We start from the raw sequence: 18,502 nt of genomic DNA on the forward strand, positions 1-18,502 counted from the left end.
GGCCTGAGCCCTTGTTTGTATTCGTCGTTTTTTGCAGGGGATGAGGGACATACGAGCCTCCCCATCGCCCGTCCCTGAAGACGCACAGCGGCGAGCGGTGAACCGGGCGTACACGGAGGCCCAGAAGAAGAAGAAGGATGCTAAGACGGCGAAACGTAAGAAGAAGATCATTGAGCGCGACGCTCTGGAAAAGCGTCGCCAGAAGCAGAAGCTCGAGGGTCTCCTAGTGGAGGCGTCTCTGTCGACGTCAGTGGAGGATTCGAGCGGCGACGATGGTGGTGAGGTGGAGCGGGGTCCCCTCGACTTCCTCCCTGACGTCAGGGAGATGGTTCTTGGGGCGTCGGCGGGTGGTCCGGCATCCCAAGGAGGAGGAGGAGATGGTGACTTGGGGCAAATGAGCGCCCGCCCCGTGGCCGAGGCCGATACGCCCGAGACGAGGGCAGTTGGGAAAGTGCGCCATCAGCCTGCTGGGCTCGACGGTAGAGGTGGAGTAGGCGGCTACGGGGCCGGCTCCACCGGGGGTTTGAGCGAGCGCCGGAGTCTAGCGAAGGTTGGCCGGCCTCGGCGGATATGGGGGCCGCGCCACCACCGCCGTTGCAGAGGAGGGACGCGGTGAAGAAGCGGTTGGGCATCCGCTCGGGGTGAGTATTTCGCTAGTGAAGTCTTTTAACATCTCCTGCTTTTGTTTTGGTCGCGGGTCTGACCTTATTTTGCCCTCAGCAAGAAGCGTCAGGCGGAAGTGCCTGCCTTTGTGCCGCGCAAGGCGCTCAAGGTGGGCACGGGTTCCATCGCCCCAGGGGCGGTGGCGGTACAGGAGTTGGTCGCCCAGGTAGGGGCTACCCAGGCGGCCGTGGGGCGAGAGGAGGAGGAGGAGCCTACACTCCACGAGGCCGCAGCACCTGCAGCTATCGAGGCCACTATGGGTGTGGCTGAGACCCCCTTGGCTGTGGAGGCCACCGAGGGCAAGGTCGAGGTCGAGGCCCCCACGGTCGCCGAGGCCCTCCGGACCTCAGGGGCTGAGGTGGTGGAGATCACGGCGCTCGGGAACTTCAGGGCCAAAGTGGTGGAGGCCGGAGTGAGCACGGCGAGGGCGGCGGACCTCAAGGTGGAGATGGAGGCGAGGCAAGCCTCAACCCTGCCGCCAATTCAGAGCGTGCTTCCGGTACAAGGGAGCGCCCGGGAGGCAGAGGTCCGCCCAATCCCTACCGACAATGCTTCCCGGGGGAAGGGGGTGGCTGATGCCGGGGCGGCCAGTGCCGTGGAACAACCGGCTTCGGCTTCGGGCAAGGGAAGTGTGGCCCTCGTGCGAGTGCGGCCTGAGCCGTACAGGTGGGATCACCCGCGCGTCTAGTGGCGGAGCCGGGACGACCCCGAGGGGGAGCCCATCTTTGCACTTGAGGACGCGGCCGAGGGGGGTCGCTGGGACACCCTCGAGCAGTACCGTAGCCTGGCAGAGCGGTCGCTGCGGACAGCGCTGTCCGTCGTGGCCAATGACCTACCCGGGGTTTCGCAGGTACGTATCCCCCTTTTCTCGTGTGACGTCGTCTTTCTCCAGGTTTATTCATAGTGCTCAACTTGTGTTCTGCCTATCCAGGAGCTCGAGGCCCGGTCCTTCGGGAAGTCGCTGTTCCTTCGGCGGGAGAGGGGCGTCTAGGACAAGCTCTGTCGGCAGAGGGAGCTGCTCGCCCACGCTAACGAGCTTCTGTCGATGCGGAGCGTGGAGGTGGAGGATCTCCGTCTTCGCTATGACAACCGGGAGGTTGAGGCAGCCACGGCTCAGGGGTAGGTCACCCCTTTGGCGGCACGGGTCAAGGAGCTGGAGGAGGAACTGGCCCAGGTGGCCAACGAGCGAGACGCCTCCAACTCCCGGGCGGAAGAAGTGAGGGCCACCGCCATAGCCACCGCCGGGCAGCTGGGTGCGGAGCAGCAGGCGCACGAGCTGACGAAAGGTGCCTTAGCAGATGCCACCAAGGCGGCCGAGGCTTCCCAAGGCGAGGCCCTAAAATGGAGGGAAAAGGCCGAGGGTGAGTCCTGTTCCCTTTGTCTCATTCGTCTTTTCACGCGTTCGACACCTGACTTCTTGTCGCGACGCAGAACTGGAGAAGGAGGCTTCCAGGGCAGCCGAGGCCTCTTGAGTCGAGGTCCAGCGCTGGAAGGAGAAGGCCAAGGGTGAGTCTCGCAGGCCTCATGCCCCCGTTTGCCCTGTTTTCTTTGACGCTTAATCCCATTCTACTTGTTTTGGCGCAGGGTTGGATGATGAGGTCTCGCGGTTGACCGAGGCCTCCGTCGCGCTACAGACAGTGCTCGATCGCGAGATCGAGGAGCACGAGGTGCTGCAGAGCGTAGCTCGTGCCGTCTGCGAGGCCCTGGAGATGGAGGGGGTTCAATCGGGCAGCTCCCTTAGGAGCCGCCTGACTGCGTTGATTGGCCAAGCGCGTCAGTGACTGCGAGAGGCGCTACACACAGGCGTCAAATGCGCCCTGGCCGTCGTCTCCTCGCACTACGCCGGCGTCGACGTCGAAGGCGTCAGTGATGGCTATGTCCTGTCCGAGGATGCCGTCGAGGCCGAGGAGGAGCTGACGAAGCTAGAAGCGGCAGTCGAGGGCCCCGGCACGGCATTGGCGAAGCTATTCGAAGAGGAGGTGGTCCCTCCTTCGCCATCTGCCGACGCGGGAGACCCTGCGCCTTGACCTGGGCCGAGGGGGCCATGTAATAAGTTAGATTTATTATTGTATCGTGACGTTTGTGGCCGTCGAGGTCTTTGTGAGGTGCTTGTATATATACGTTTTTTCTAATCGCTTTATTGTATTTCCAAGCCTCTGTCCTCTGTCTCGCCTCCGAACGTATCATCTGTAAAAACTCCCTTGGAGCCTAAGTCATCCCTCGGATAAAAGGTGGTGAGGGAGTTGCCGTAGCCCAGAGGCGTAGGTCATTCTCACGGCTCGGCCAGCCTTTTAGCCTTGAGACATACTTTTGGTCCTTAGGTTCTTTACAAATGATCTGTTAGAGCGCGCTAGAGAGAGTTTGGCATAGGGATTTAACTGAAAATCGATTAAGAAATGGTGTCTGGGACTTAGGGGGGTTCCCCCCTAGCCCCCGAGGGAGGTTCGGCCATGCGGAGGCATGGCCGAGTCTCCCTTGAAGCGTTATCGTAAAGCGTTTTACCTTCTGTTCCGATTTCTAGACAAGTCCTTTTGAAAAAACCCCCTCAGAGCCTGGGCTGCCTCTCGAGTGAAAGGTGGTGAGGGAGTTGCCGTAGCCCGGAGGCGTAGGCTTGTCTCTCAGCTCGGCCAGCCTTTTGCTCTTGAGGTGAACCTCTGGTCCTTAGGTTTTTTTTGTAATCGACTTGTCCTGGTACGGGACAGGTTCCCCTTGATGGGGGTTTCTCGAAAAATTAGAACAACTAAAGATGCTTCTTTAATGTATTTCGAGAAACAAAATATACAATGCTCGGAAATTTAAGGGTAGAAGCGACGTAGCTGTTCTATGTTCCAAGCGTTGGTGAGGACTTTGCCCTTCTCGTTGGCTAACTTGTAGGTCCCGAGCTTCAGTACTTGAGCGACGATGTATGGCCCTTCCCAGGGTGGGGTCAGCTTGTGGTGGCCCTTGTTGCTCTGCCTTAGCCTCAGCACCAGGTCACCCACCTTCAGGTCTCGGCTTCGGACGCGCCGGGCTTGGTAGCGTCGTAGGGCTTGCTGGTACCTGGCTGAGTGTAGCAGCGCGATGTCTCGGGCCTCCTCCAGTTGGTCAAGGGCGTCTTCGCGGGTAGTGCGGTTGCTTTGCTCGTTGTATGCCTGTAGCCTCGGGGAACCGTATTCTAAGTCAGTGGGGAGGATGGCCTTGGCTCCATAGACCAGGAAGAACGATGTGAATCCCGTGGCTCGGCTCGGGGGCTAGGGGGGAAGGTGTTCGAGCCAGGCTCTCGCTGAGTCTGACAAGAACAAAGGGAGGTTGCGGGTGATGAGCAGGTCATCGTCCGCACCACCTAGCTGACAAGCCAGGCGATAATCGGCTAGCCATAGCTCGGGGTTCGTCTCGCCGCTATACTTTGTGAGGTTGGCAGGTTGCCGGAACCGGGCTGGGAAGTGAGCGTTGCGGATGGCTCTACTAAAGACCCGAGGGCCAGGTGGCTCGGGAGAAGGACTGCGGTCCTCTTCGCTGTCGTAGCGGCCGCCTTGGTGTGGGTGGTAGCCCCGGCCAGCTCCGTCGTCGTGGCGCCGTCGCCTGCCAACTACTTCGTGGTCGCCTTGTGCCTCGCGTTGGTCTCTAGGTCGATCGCGCACCGAGGGGGCCCCGTTGGCCGTCGGCGCGCGAGCGGGCTCGGGACGGACCGAGGCACCCTGGCCCCGGCGAGGTTGCGCCGTGGGTTGCTCCGAAGTGCCTCCGCGCTGGCGGGAGGTGGAACTTTCGGCCTGCTGCACCGCAGCAGTCTCGAGGAGGTCGCGGAGCTCTCCGCGGACCCATCGCCCCTCGGTGGTGGAGGGCTCGGGCATTGCTCGGACCAGCATCACAACTGCTGTGACATTCTGGCTAGCGCGATTAAAGATTGGGGGTGGCTCACCCCCCTCGTTGTCAGTTGATGCGGTGATGGACGTCGCGGGCCCTCCGTCAGGGCTCCTCCGCCCTCACCGCGCCCTTGCTGCTCCTGCTCGAGAGTGTCCCGAAGCTGTTGCAGGAGGAGTCGGTCTTGTTCGACCTTGGCTTAAAGCTCGTGGAGCTGCTCCAGGTCTGGGCGTCGATGCTCCCCGCGGACGAGATTCTCGTTCCGTGCTGTCGGGGCTTCGAGACGTGGAGGTGTGGCATCGCCCGCCCCTGGCCGGGGCGGGGAAGGGTTGCCTGTCCTCTCGTCCTCTTCGCCCACCCTTGGCATCCCGAGCCCGACGTGGAAGCACTCACGACATGGATCGTAAGTCCCTTCGTTGTCGGAGTCGGAGTAGCCGAAGCAGTAGTCGCTTGCAGTCATGAAGCGGCGCATGGCTTCGGGGTCACAAAGACTAGAGAAGTCTGCTCCAGCCCACGTCTCGTCTTCTTCTGAGGAGTCGGTGTGGGCGTGCGCCGATGTTGCGGGGGAGAAGTCGAGAGCAAAACGTTGGTGGAGTTCTGAGGGCTCTGCGTGCTTGGAAGCGTAGGCGGAAGCGAAGGCGGCGATGGCGTTTATCAACCCAAAGGGGTACGGGGATGGTGCTACTGCCGGGCGCCGCTCCACCGGGGCTGGCCCCTCAGGAGGTGGCGGGACAGAGCTTGATGACGAGGCGTCGCCGTGTGTCGCCGGAATCTTTTCCTTGCCCAAGCTCAGGTTAGATAAGTCCCCGACCAGGGACTCTGCACCAACAGCTAGGCAAGGGATACCGGCGGAGCGCGGTGCGTCGCCCTAAGCTTGCGTGGCGTCGGAGCGTTCCTGCTCGCGTCGCGCCTAGCGAGTGCTACGGGAGCCGTGGCCCGGACGCTGCCTGCGCCTAGGCCACGGGTCTGTGGTAACGTCATCGGGCTGTGGAGCTCGGGGTGCGAGGAGTACCATATCGTATCCACATCCTAGAGACATGAACTCTAGGCTCCCGAACCATACCACCGTGCCGAGACGTAATAGTCGTACGGGGTCTGCCATCCGGAACTTGCTGGGACGATGAAGCTAACACGCAGCGAGCCCTACCTGGCACGCCAACTGTCGATGTTTCGGACCGGGGGGGGGTCCTTAACCAACGAGTGAATTTGTGCTGCGTGCCCCTAATCCCCGATGGTGATGCAAAGAGACACAAGGTTTATACTGGTTCGGGCAATCAACGCCCTACGTCTAGTCTGAGAGATCGATCTTGTATTCCTTGCACCGGAGTGCTCGTAGTAGGGGGTTACAAGCTAGGTGAGAGAGGGAGCTAGCCCTAGGTCTCGGCTAGGGGTCGTGCGGGCTGCTTGAGGCGTTGTTCTCAAGCAGCGTAGAAGTGTGCGGTTCTATTGGTGAGTTCCTCTTTCTGCTCGTTGTTCTCCTCGCCCCTAGAAATGGCCTCAGCCCCTCCCTTTTATACTCTAAGGGAGAACCAGGACGTACATATGTTGCTACATAGCGTCCGATAAGTGGGGATGGCGTGTCCGAGCCCTGTAGCCAGCCACTGTTGTGGTATGGTCGATGGAGTGGCCCCGTCCTTGTCGTGCAGAAGTGACGCGCTGGTCATACTTGATCTTGTACGTCGTGGGGCTCCAGTATAGCTTGAGGCAGGGCATGGCGGGCGACGTGCCGGTCATCGTGCGATGACGTCGTAGGGGGCCGAGGCTCTGCAGATGCCAAGGCCGAGCCATCATGGGGGCTCGGCGGACATGGATCCCCAGGCTGCCGAGCCCCTGAAGCAAACTGCCGAGGCTTTGGAGGGAATTATTGGTCCTGGGTACCAATTCCGAGGCCACAGTATCCCGCTCATGGCTCCCCATGCCGCGTTGTTCTCGGAGCAGGAGTTGGCAGCACAGTGAGGCATGAGCGTCAACCATGTGCATAGCGGTGGGCACAGTGGCGGGTAACCCCTGTCCAGTCCCGCCCCTCGTCCCATCGGCCATTCCGCTGTACTGTGCCGAGCATGCGGCCGATGTCAGTGGCAGCAGTTGGCTGAGTTAATGCGACACGACGTTTGGTCAGAGGGACAGGTGAAGGAAGAGGCAGCGGAGTGTTGCCGAGCCCGCTTCGCGCGAGGTGGAGGGTCGGCGACCCGACCGAGGCCTGCAACGAGAGGGGGTCGGCCGAGGCCTTCGGTGGGGGATCGCCCGAGGCCAGCAGTGAGGGGGCCTCGAGCGATACGGAGAATTGGCCGAGGCCTTTGGTGAGAGGTCGCCCGAGGCCAACGATTGTTAGCTGGTTTCGATCTTTACGAAGTCTAAGCAGTCGTTTTTTGGTTCTTGCTTAGGGTACCCCTTCTCGCGCTATCCGACAATACCGAACAACGCAACAGCGTCCTCACGGGTGTCGTCGTCGTCCTCGCCCTCGGGGGCTAGGCCTGGTGGCAAGACAACATCATCTTCAGCCATGGCACCCTCGTCGTCGTCCTCTCTAGCTCCATTCCTCAACAGTGCGCGGGGCCGCCTTGGTGGCTCTATGCCACATCTAGAGGATGACGCATCGGCTACCGACCTACGCAAAGAGAAGAAGAAGGGTTAGGGTTAGGGTTCATACCTGCGCAACCGAAGCCCGGTGCCAGAGAAAGAGAAGACGAGGGCCACCCAGAGGAAGATGACACATCGATTAGCAATGACGACGAGCGGTAGAGGAGGGACAGACGGGGACACGAACTCACATAATCACTGAGATCTAGAGGGGAGAGAGGGAGAGGGAGAAGGGAGAGGCAGAGAGGGAGGGGATCAGGGTCAGGGAGGAGGAGAAGGGAGCGTCGTCGCCGGCGGCAGGCGGATCGGAGTCGGGGTCACCGGAGCTGCAGAGGAGACCGCGATGCACAAGGCGAGAGCGAGACGAGAGAGCGGCGCGGTGGGTGGGGAAATCAGGAAATGATTTAGGGTTTTGGGGTGAGGGAAGGGACTAAGGGAGCGTCGTCGCCGCCGGCAGGCGGATCGGAGTTGGGGTCACCAGAGCTGCAGAGGAGACCACGATGCGCGAGGCAAGAGCGAGACGAGAGAGTGGCGCAACGGGTGGGGATCAGGAAATGATTTAGGGTTTCGCGGTTGGGGAGGGACTGAGGGAGCGCTGCGGCCTCCCGCTTTTATATGAGGGGGTGTAGGTGGGGGCGCGGGGCCGCGGCCGCGGCGAGCCGTTGGGGGCCGACTGTGACTGGGCCGGCTGGCCATGGCGGGGGGGGGGGGTGTTTAACGGGCCGCTGTCAGGCCGGCCGTTGAAGGCCGGGCCGTGTCGGACTGGCATGCCGTGCCTGGGGTAAGGCCTAGGCCCGGCCTGCTACACTGGGCCGGGCCATGCTCGTGTCGGGCCAAATTTGCGGGCTTCGGATTGGGCCGCCGTGCCTCGGGCTGCATGGACATATATAGATGACGTTAAGTATATATAGATATATATATAGATTAACTTGTACTAGTATGTATTCTTCAGTATTAACTTGTATCCGGTTTGGATTTTTTTTTGTTTAATCCAGGCCATTAGATCACATTCCAACGATGTATATTCCTTTTTTTTATCATTTTGGGTATAGACTCTTTGGTTGAAATATAGATCATTAGATCATCATCATCATAAAATCCAACTATGCATACTTTTTTCTTTGTTCTTTTGATTAATCTAGTAATTTCTAGACCCTCTCGACGAATGTGGGAGCTCCTTTTAACATAATATAACAGATAATATCACAAATCATACATTTTTTTGTTTTCTTAAATGACAGTCTTACACAGATATAAGTCTTGCATAATTGGCCATAGGCGGCCCTTACATTACATAAATTGAAAATGTCGTGGAAATATTTCTGAAAAAGTACATAGGGTAGTATAGAATTGGCCACTTGTCTCCAAACTTTTATTATTACCACACCTCAGAAAGTGAGCATGCTCCGTAAACCATCTTGCCCCATTAAGTACCTGACTCCTCCTGGCTAGAGGCTAGAGCTTTGCATAAAGCAGCCGTTCTAGCTCCATCATATTTGCAGCCTCCAAGCAAACGAGCACGCGGACGCCACCGTCGTCTGCTGTCCCCTTCCCCTCGTTGTTCATGATGAACACAACCCCGCCACGGATGGACTCCGCCCGCGACATCACCTGCGGCTTCCCCCACCCGAAATCCGCATCGTACGCTGGCATGCCGAGCCAGCTGACAATCTGCAGGTGCGTCTGCGGCAAGGTGCCCCTCAAAGGTCGGGTGGTGTCAATCTCGGCCGTCTCAAAGTAGTCGATCGCGGACCGCACCAGCTCGTCGTCCATCCGATCAACGGCGCCCTTGATGCGGCTCGCGACGGATCCCAGCGCCTCCGTCGCGATATCCCTCACCGCGCCGGTCACGCCGAGCTTGAACAGCGCGTTGCCGAAGTAGCGGTCCGGGAGGGGCGGCCTCACCTTGCGCCGGACGTTGGCCGGGAAGGTGAGGCGTGCTTTGGAGTCTAGCGGAAGCCGGCGTGCGATGCACGCGCACTGCCACAAGAGAGCGCTCACGGCACAGAAGGTGCTCGTCCCGCTGCAGTGGTGCTTGAGGGAGGCGACCTGGTCCCTGGAAATGGTGAAGACTTTGACGACAACAGGTCCCAACGGGTCGGAGAAGATGACCTTAGGGCAGAAGGTCAGGAGGGCGTCAGGGTGGACGGTGGGTGGGGATCGTGGGCAGAGGAGGGTGCGGTCATGGCACGGGAGCTCCACGACAGCGCCATTGCCATGCTTGGCGAAGGCTGACCATGTTTGGATGAAGTGGAACGCGCTTAAGGCGTCCACGGAGACATGGTGGATAGCTGTCCCTAAGGCCACTCCTCCACACTTCAAGAAAGTCACCTGCAATGCAAGCACATATACATGATGCCATATGTATACAGTAGAAGAATAGGTTAGAACACGTGTGCATTGTCAAGCAGAATACGCACTTCTTAAGCATATGCAAATTGATATATACAAAGTGATGCCCTAAACTTATGAGAAACCATGGAAGCAGAGAATGAAGTAGTGAACCTGTACGGCCAACACGACGGATGCTGGCTCAACGCATGGAACAACCAGCTTCCTCAGCTCCGGCGATGGCTTCAACTCCTTGATGTCATCGACAGTGAGATTAGCGCGAGCGACAACAAAGAGTGCGCCCTCGCCGTTCCAGTTGATCTCCATCCTGCCGTCGTTGTCGATGCCAAGGCGGCCAGCAAGGGGGTAGAAAGCTACCAAGGCCTTGGCCATGGATTCCTTGAGCCTGGCCACGTTGAAAAAATCAGCCGTGGCAACATCGTTGGAGCTGTATAAGTAGAATGTTGGGACGTGGCCTCTGGTGGCCTGCTCCAGGTCCAGGGAAGAGAGCCAGAGCCCCTTCATCGGTGTCGGCTCGCTCGGTGACACAAATGACGACTCTAGAACTTGCACCGCGGAATCCATTGGCTTCAATTTCTTCTTACGCACCGACTGATTACTTGATTTTTTGGGGGTTGACTGATTACTTGATCCGGACCAATCAGCACCAGGATGTTATTATTAGCTGCAGCGCTGCAAGGGACACAAAGTGCATGCTCTAGATCACAAACGAACACTGCCATCTCCTGAATATATATAGTAGAATTTCCTAGGCATGGAACTTGTTATATTTTAACACATTTTTAATTAATATATTAAAAATAACATACCAAAAACTTATCTAACCGTACCCTTTTATCCACGCCAGTTTCTTCTGAAACGATAGTTGATAAGACCACGTTGCTATGCCATAGCATTGGCACAGCAGCCACACTGGTGGGGCACCACCAAAGTTGGCTCCCCCATACCATTCTCTTTGGCATGACGAGATAGTTCTACGTTGAAGTTCGTTAGCAACTCAAAACGAACTTGGTCTTGTGCTTGTTATAAGAACGAAACATTTACACTCTGTATGGCACGTATGTTGAGTTTTATTTTTTTTCTCGAATACGCAAAAGATTTGCGTATCATTGTAATTAAGGAGAGTTTAAGCCAAACATACGACACGCTTCTAATGAGCGTCCTAGGAGGTCTTACAGTTGTGACTGGATCATCCTAGTAGACTGTTTCAAACTTCGATTTTACATAAAAGTAACAACCGAACTACGAGCAGCGCAGTAACCTACGGAGCTGGGCGTCTCCGCTAGCGACCGCGCGACTCTGCTCCGTCGTCCGAGAAGAGTCTTGTACCAGTCGTAGCATTGCTCGCCGGGAACCGCGCGTCCAGTGCTTCCACTTCGCTCGACGTCCAGTTCCTTGCGAAAAACTCATCGTAAGCTCCCTTGGACGCGGATGAGATTGGACCTATCGGCGGTGCAAAGCCCATCCTCCGCATGAGGAGCACCTCGCCCCGCTTGGAGATCGGAATGTGCGCCAGCGGCTGAGCGGCAATCCGTCTGCTCCGTTTTGGCGTGGGTTGCCTCATGGTCGGCACCTTCTGCCTGGGTGGGCTGGCGATTAATGGCGGCATTCGCTCGAGCTGCACCTCCTCAGTGAATCGTGCGAGACGTCGGGCAGCTTCACGTGGTGTGGGCGTCGCGTCGCTGGGGGTGGTGCAGCCCTCTGCGGCGCTGGGTGCTCCCGCTCATGGTGGCATGAGCTGTGGCGGCCCCTGCACTGGCGACATCAGATACAAGTCAGTCGTCCACTGAGCAGCTGTCGTCAGGGAACCGGTGTCCGCCACTGGTGCTTCAAACTCCCGAGGGGCTGTCGTAGTAGGCAGACACTCAGGTGTTGGTGCTCTCCTTGGCCGGCTCACGACGAGCGAGGCGGCGAGCTCCTCCAGCATCGGGTCAAAAATGATGACCAATGCTGGAGGCCCCGCACTCATGTACAACGCCAGCGCCACCGGATCTGGCTCGGGGAAGCTTAGTGCAGCAGTAGAAGTAGTGGCGTTGTCGGCGTGGTCTTCAGGCGCACCCGTGCCGATCACCTTCAACTTAGTCTTGCGTCGCCGACGTCGTCGTCGTCCCCCATCGGCGGCCATCAATGCCCCCGGTGCGGCACCCTTCGCACCGCCGCGCGGCGCTTGCTGGGAGGACGTAGGGTCGTCGCGAGCAGAGCACCGTGGCAGGTTGGCACCCGCTGCCGCCGCGGTCGAAGCAGTCCTTCGCCTGCAGTCCTTGATGAGGTGCCCGAAACTGCGACAGCGCAGGCAACGCTGCGGCAACCGACAAGTCGCTACTCGGTGCTAGTGGGAGAGACAGTTGAAGCATCTGTTGAGAAGCTGTGCCGGGATCTTCTTGACCTGCGAAAGTTGCTCCTGGCTAGGGCGAGGCTTGGTCGAGGCCGCAGCAGATTCTATGACCTGCTGGGGAGAATCTCATGCCACCCATCGGTGTTGGGGGCGGAGACCCGTCCACGGTGGCCGAGGCATTGGCGGGCAGGGACACGGCCATCCACCGGCCGCACAGGCAAGCCGTTCACCAGCTGAGGGCGTGGCCGGCTGCGCTTCGTCTGCCAACGGCCATGTCCCTGACGGCCCCGTTCAGCACCAGCACGGCCGTGCAAAGGCCCCGCTCCGCGGCGCCCCAAAACTATGGCTGAACGAGTCTGGGGGCGCACGGGGGGCGCTAAGGTCGGCTTCGCCGGGCGACGGGCGGCCTCCAGGTATGTCGCGGGGTGGTCGTCATCGGTCTCCTCGTCGTCGTCGTCCGCCCACCGCCGGCTCTTCGAACGCCCCCCCCCCCGAGGAGCATCCGGGGAAGAACGGTGCCGCGGCCGGCAAGAGGGAGGAGCTTGAGGCGTCCAGCGACATCTTGACGGAACCCCGAGGCCCGGGCGAGGCCGCGGCGGTGTTGCTGGCATCCAGCCCCAGCGGCGGAGGGGGCGAAGCGCCAGAGCTGGCGCCCTCGGCCGTCAGCGCGGCTGTGGCGGTGTCGTCATCCCCTGGCGGCGTTGGCGCTGGCTTCACGGGAGGCGGCGGCTGTGGAGCGGCCGAGCCGTCGGCGTGAGCCTCCCCGGCGCCTGTGTTAGCCGCGCGCGTCGGAGATGGCGTGGGGGGGGGGGGGGGTTCGCCGCGCCACCAGTCGAAGAGGCGGTGGTGGAACGGCCGTTGGTGGTAGTAGCCGAGCAATCGACGTGAACTGCCCCGGCGCCGGTGGAGGCCACGCGTGTTGGCGATGGCAGGGGGGGCAGGGTTCGCCGCGCCACCAGTTGAAGAGGCCCGAGATCCATAGCCAGCGTGTTGAGTTTTATAGAACTTCGATTCCAATATATAACTAATTTATTGAGTGGTAAGGAAATGCAATTCAAAGGGTTGGTAGGAGCTTTGTCGCGCCAAGCTCAAGCATATCAGTTGACCCGATTCAACATTGACTTCGTGTTCATCAGCACTACTTTGTTCTTAGCAGTATTTTTAGCGAACAAACAATGTTCTTCAGCATAAGCAGCATCATAAGCCAAATTTCAGCGAAACTCAATGAATAACCAACTGATGGCACAATTGTGGGGTGTGTGTGTGTGTGTGGGGGGGGGGGGGGGGGGGGGGGGGGGGGTTTGTTTACCACAGGGAACTCGAGTGGTCTTTGCTTCCCCCGAAGTGTCAAAGGTTGATTGTACAGAGTTGTCACCTCAGCGTAATATCTTAGTACCCGAGAGTGCCCCCCATGCCTGGCACAAGACAGTGCACACTCTCCCCTGTGTATCCCCATACGAGAAACAGTAAGACAGGGATAGGTCACACCTGCCCTGCCGCTATCAAAGCCCACATCTGATATGAGGGCCATGATCTCCACATATTCTGCTCCAAGCTCAAGAACAACCAACCCAACAACGTCGAATGGATAAGGATGGATGACACTGCCATACAAAGGAACTGGCAAGAAGTACCCCACCATATATATTCTTTGCAGCCTAGCCCCCTAGAAGCTATATAAGAGCAAGTACAGTAAAAAAGCCAAGCATTTGGTTATAAGACAAGACATATCATCTACTAACAGACAAGTTATGCAACAATGTTCTTTTTACTTGTCTCTACAGTTTTTTTTATATTCCCTATAAATTCTAAGTGACTGTTTAGTTCCTAAAATTTTGCAAAATTTTTCAAGATTCCCCGTCACATCGAATCTTTGGACGCATACATGAAGCATTAAATATAAATAAAAAATAAAACTAATTACACAGTTTAGACGAATCTTTTAAGTCTAATTAGACTATGATTGGATACTAATTGCAAATAACAACGAAAGTGCTACAGTACCATTTTCCAAAAAAATCGCCAACTAAACCCGGCCTAATTTTATACTGATGAACTTCTATTGTCCAGTAATTTTGCACCACCTCATCTTCTACCCAACTATAAAGCTGCTTCTTTTCTTGGAACAAGTGACGAGCTGATCGACACATCTAGCGCCAAGGGCCCTTCTCTCTCCTCTTCTCTCCCTTCAAGCTCATGCCCAGTGCTGACCTGTCGGGCGATACGCCCCTTGTTGGGCTTGCTCTAAGGGATGCAGACCGGCTGTACGGAGGCAGCATGCAGACATCTGGTTAGATGTTGACACGTGTCTTTCGATCCCACAGCAGCCGCTGGATCAATTGCCTCGGCTTGCTCTGGGATTTTTTTTTTAATTTTAACACTTTTTGCAAACTAATTTTAAATCTAACACCATCAAAAAAAATTTCCAAATCTAACACTTTTGACCGCGCCTATTGCCATGCCGCGCCATGCATGGTGGCGCGGCGGGAGGATGACGTGGCGAAGACCGGGGACGCTGACCGATGACGTGGCAGGGTGTGACGCGCCACCGATCTTGGCGCGGCGGTGACGCGCCACGGCGCATGGCGCGGCAGTCCGCTTATTAATTCGCCGGCGGTGCCGCGGACGTGACTGGTGAGAAGAAGATGGATGGAAGTGACAAGCAGCACAACACGCCTTGCACGGTGAGCGGTGAGCCATGACACATGACAGTTGACACGGACACTGGCCATCTCCCACTGCGCGGCCGTCTCGTCTCGTCTCCCTCAACACTCCACAGACCACAGATACAGGGAGTCAGGCACACACACGGCCTGGGCGCCTGGGTGGCTTTGCACTTGCACGGCACTCGGCACAGGTCAGGGCGAGTGTTCAGAGTACGTGCTCCTCCTGGCAGGCAGATGAGACGTGACGTGACTACAGGTTTCGTACTAGCACCTCTTACACGTTGCACATTGACTTTACTGTAGGTTGGGTGCCCTCGACGTGTCCCGTCTCCAAGCCCACCGTGGACGTCTCGCCGTGGGCCCGTGGGTAAAATCTCAACACCATAGCATGCACCTCGGGCAACCACTAATATATGTTTTAGAATACGTATTATTCATTTCTTAATTACTCCCTCCGTTTCACATGGAAGAATGCACTTCAGGTTTTTCAAAGGATAAAAAAACCTAAATTTAATATACAAAGATATACTAATATTTACGATACAAAATAAGTATCATTAGATTAATTATGAAATATATTTATTTTGTATCGTAAATTTAGGTATCGTAATGATACTTATTTTGTATCATAAATATTAATATATCTTTGCATATTAAATTTAGGTTTTTTTTTACTCTTTGAAAAACCTGAAGTGCATTCTTCCATGTGAAACGGAGGGAGTAATTAAGAAATGAATAATACGTATTCTAAAACATATATTAGTGGTTGCCCGAGGTGCATGCTATGGTGCTGAGATTTTACCCACGGGCCCACGACGAGACGTCCACGGTGGGCTTGGAGACGGGACACGTCGAGGGCACCCAACCTACAGTAAAGTCACTGTGCAGCGTGTAAGAGGTGCCAGTACGAAACATGTAGTCACATCACGTCTCATCTGCCAGACTACCTGCCAGGAGGAGCACGTACTCTGAACACTCGCCTTGGCCTGTGCCGAGTGCCGTGTAAGTGCAAAGCCACCCAGGCGCCCAGGCCGTGTGTGTGCCTGACTCCTTGTGCCTATGGTCTGTGGAGTGTCGAGGGAGACGAGACGAGAACGAGACGAGATGGCCGCGCAGTGGGAGACGGCCGATGTCCGTGTCAACTGTCATGGCTCACCGCTCATCGTGCAAGGCGTGCCATGTTGCAGTGCTGCTTGTCACTTCCATCCATCTTTTTTCACCAGTCACGTCCGTGAAGGCCTGCTGCACCGCCAGCGAATTAATAAGCGGAGTGCTGCGCCATGAGCCATGGCGCGTCACCGCCGCGCCAAGATCAGTGGCGCGGCAGATCCTGCCACATCATCGGTCAGCACCCCCGGTCTTCGCCACGTCATCCTCCCGCCGCGCCACCATGCATGGCGCCGCACAGGCATTTGGCCGCGCCATGGCAATAGACGCGGCCAAAAGTGTTAGATTTGGAAATAAAAATTTGATGGTGTTAGATTTAAAATTAGTATAAAAAAAGTGTTAAAATTAAAAAAAAAATTCGCTCCTGGCCGCGTGAAGCCGTTCCTCGCCTGGCGCTGGCCGCGTGATGAATTCCTCCTGACGCGTGGCTTCCATCGGACGTGCGTCTGCACCGAGCAGGTGCGCAGCCAGGCTGCATATGATTTTTTTCCGCTCTAAGGGGCATCCAGGGCGCGCTCTCTCTCAAGCTCTATGAACACTGTAGACACCTAGAAACACTCTCTGGACGCCCAGTGAATTTGGACAGCCCCATGCTTCCAAAGACCCTCGATCTTCTATATGTTTATAACCCTTACTGTAAATTTTGGGCCTTCGAGCTCAGGAAACACAAGTGAACAACACCAATTGATGCGAGGCACGATATCTGAACTAGTATAAATCCTAAGTTTTTGAGTACCAAACCATCCGGAGTCAGACGCATGACTATAATAAATTTACTATTCAGCTCCACCAAACATCAGCACTTACAAACAATGACGCAACAATAATAGATGGCCTACATTAAAATTAGATATTTATAAATCTATAGCACTTGGTCTTCTACAAGTCAATTAAATGGGTTTTTTACACCACATGCAACACATATGCTGAGTTTTGAGAGATTAAAACCTAGAGATATATAATTTGTTGCCATGGGAGATAAAGGTAATTGAGTAGGATGTTTGTGCCTAGGAACCTCTCCTGCTATATGCTAACAGGACTACATATATTGTCACGCCAAAGGATGTCGTAGAAGGGGAGTCACGTTGGTGATAGACACGCCAATGTGGTAGATTGTCCAAGAACTCAAGAAGTTACTTCTGAGAATAATTTCTAGGGTTTGTTGTTATTAAAATGTTAATTAAAAAGGTTAAAAAGAAAAAAAAATATGCATAGATGGATGCATGAAAGGTAAATATTCCATGGCAAAGTAGCTAAAGTGAAGCGTTGGACTTACTGCGGGCATGATCTGCAAGAAGCCAACAACTTTATCAACTAAGTGAAGCCGTGGCATGTGGGCGCGCGACGGCACAGGAGGAGGGCTCAGGGCTGTGAACTCTAAAACGCCAACTTTGCTGTACAAGATCGAGGGACCAGTACTTATATATCGCTTGCAGCGGAGAAGGTGATGTGTGGGATTATTATGCCTGTGCGTGGAATTAGTGCAGTAAGGCCCTGTTTACCAAAAATTTTCACCTCAAACTATCACATCAAATCTTACGACACATGCATAGAGCATTAAATATAGACGGAAAAAAAACTAATTGCACAGTTTGGTTAGAAATCACGAGACGAATGTTTTAAGACTAATTAGTCCATGATTAGCCATAAGTGCTACAGTACTAACATGCGCTAATGACGGATTAATTAGGCTTAATAAATTCGTCTCGCAGTTTCTAGATGCGCTATGTAATTAGTTTTTTTATTAGGATTCCGAAAACCCCTTCCAACATCCCAAAACATCTAATGTGACACCCAAAAATTTTTATTTCGCGAACTAAACACGCCCTGAGCATGTGAAAACTGCAACTTGCAGAAGCAGAGCTTGTATTGTATATGCCATGCAAGTGTCAGAGATGACACCGAGGCTGCTGGCGCATGTTAGCAGACGGCATCATCATATGCACGCATGTGACGAAGCACAATAATCGCGACTCTCGCAACCCATCGTGGGAGTATATATGTAGGGATGGATTGGACTCGCAAGAATCAGATTTTGATAGGGAGAGTTAAAGCATCTTAAATTTGATCAAATTTATATGATAAGATAATAACATTTATGATGCCAACCAAGTATCATTAGGTTCTTCGTTAATTATATTTTCATAGATATCTATTTGATGTCATAAATCTTTGTACTTGAGATACTTTGGCTCTCCAAAATTCTTGGAATGGCTTATAGTTTAGGATGGAGGGAGTGTATTTAAATTTGAATCCGAATACGGACATAACCACTATCAGATGTAAATATAAAACAGATATTTCAAATTCGAATTCGTATTCAGATATCTACTAGATTTTAAAGATAACAAGTATGTATTTTCTTATTGATAGTTTATTACAACAAAATCATTATACAGGTAGAAATTTAAAATATAACTACATAACACCCATAGATAAGAACGACTCATAAAACAACATATATAATAATAAATATTTTCTATAATTAAATATATAAAAGTAAAACTATTGATAAATATTTATGAATAAATAATTAAAGTACCTAAAATTAATATGGTTACACATTGTAGGGGACCGTGACGCCTAAGAGGGGGGTGAATTAGGCAACTTAAAATACTGACTCTAAACTATAGCCACTTTTCTAACCTTAGCAAAAACATATGCAAAAGATAAATTATCTAAATGGCGACTACGATTTTGCTAGTCTGCTGCGTCGTTTGGTTGCATAAATGAGAGCCATCGCAGCTCTGCACGCAGATTCGTTAGTCTTTGAGAGGCTGCAGCAGGCCGAAGCTGGATCTATCTTGCTACTGCTCTGAATCATCCCCTGACGGCTTTTCATTCTCGGGGATGCCATCGAGGCCTCGTTTAGTTAGGCGAATTTTTTTTTAGAAAACGG

At 54.7% G+C, this 18,502-nt stretch overlaps 1 protein-coding gene across 1 annotated transcript; it reads right to left on the reverse strand.

The window, feature by feature from the left end:
• Positions 1-8,407: 8,407 nt before the first annotated feature.
• On the reverse strand, positions 8,408-16,965 carry LOC136457901 (putrescine hydroxycinnamoyltransferase 1-like). The gene is made up of 3 exons (XM_066457909.1): positions 16,880-16,965; positions 9,589-10,107; positions 8,408-9,414 (listed from the first exon to the last, which is right to left on the reverse strand). The coding sequence occupies exons 2-3, from the start codon at positions 9,997-9,999 to the stop codon at positions 8,539-8,541; spliced, it is 1,287 nt and encodes a 428-aa protein (XP_066314006.1). The 5' UTR covers positions 10,000-10,107; positions 16,880-16,965; the 3' UTR covers positions 8,408-8,538.
• Positions 16,966-18,502: the final 1,537 nt, after the last annotated feature.

The sequence above is a fragment of the Miscanthus floridulus genome, chromosome 6 (genome assembly GCF_019320115.1).
Source record: "Miscanthus floridulus cultivar M001 chromosome 6, ASM1932011v1, whole genome shotgun sequence".
Classification (NCBI taxonomy): domain Eukaryota; kingdom Viridiplantae; phylum Streptophyta; class Magnoliopsida; order Poales; family Poaceae; genus Miscanthus; species Miscanthus floridulus.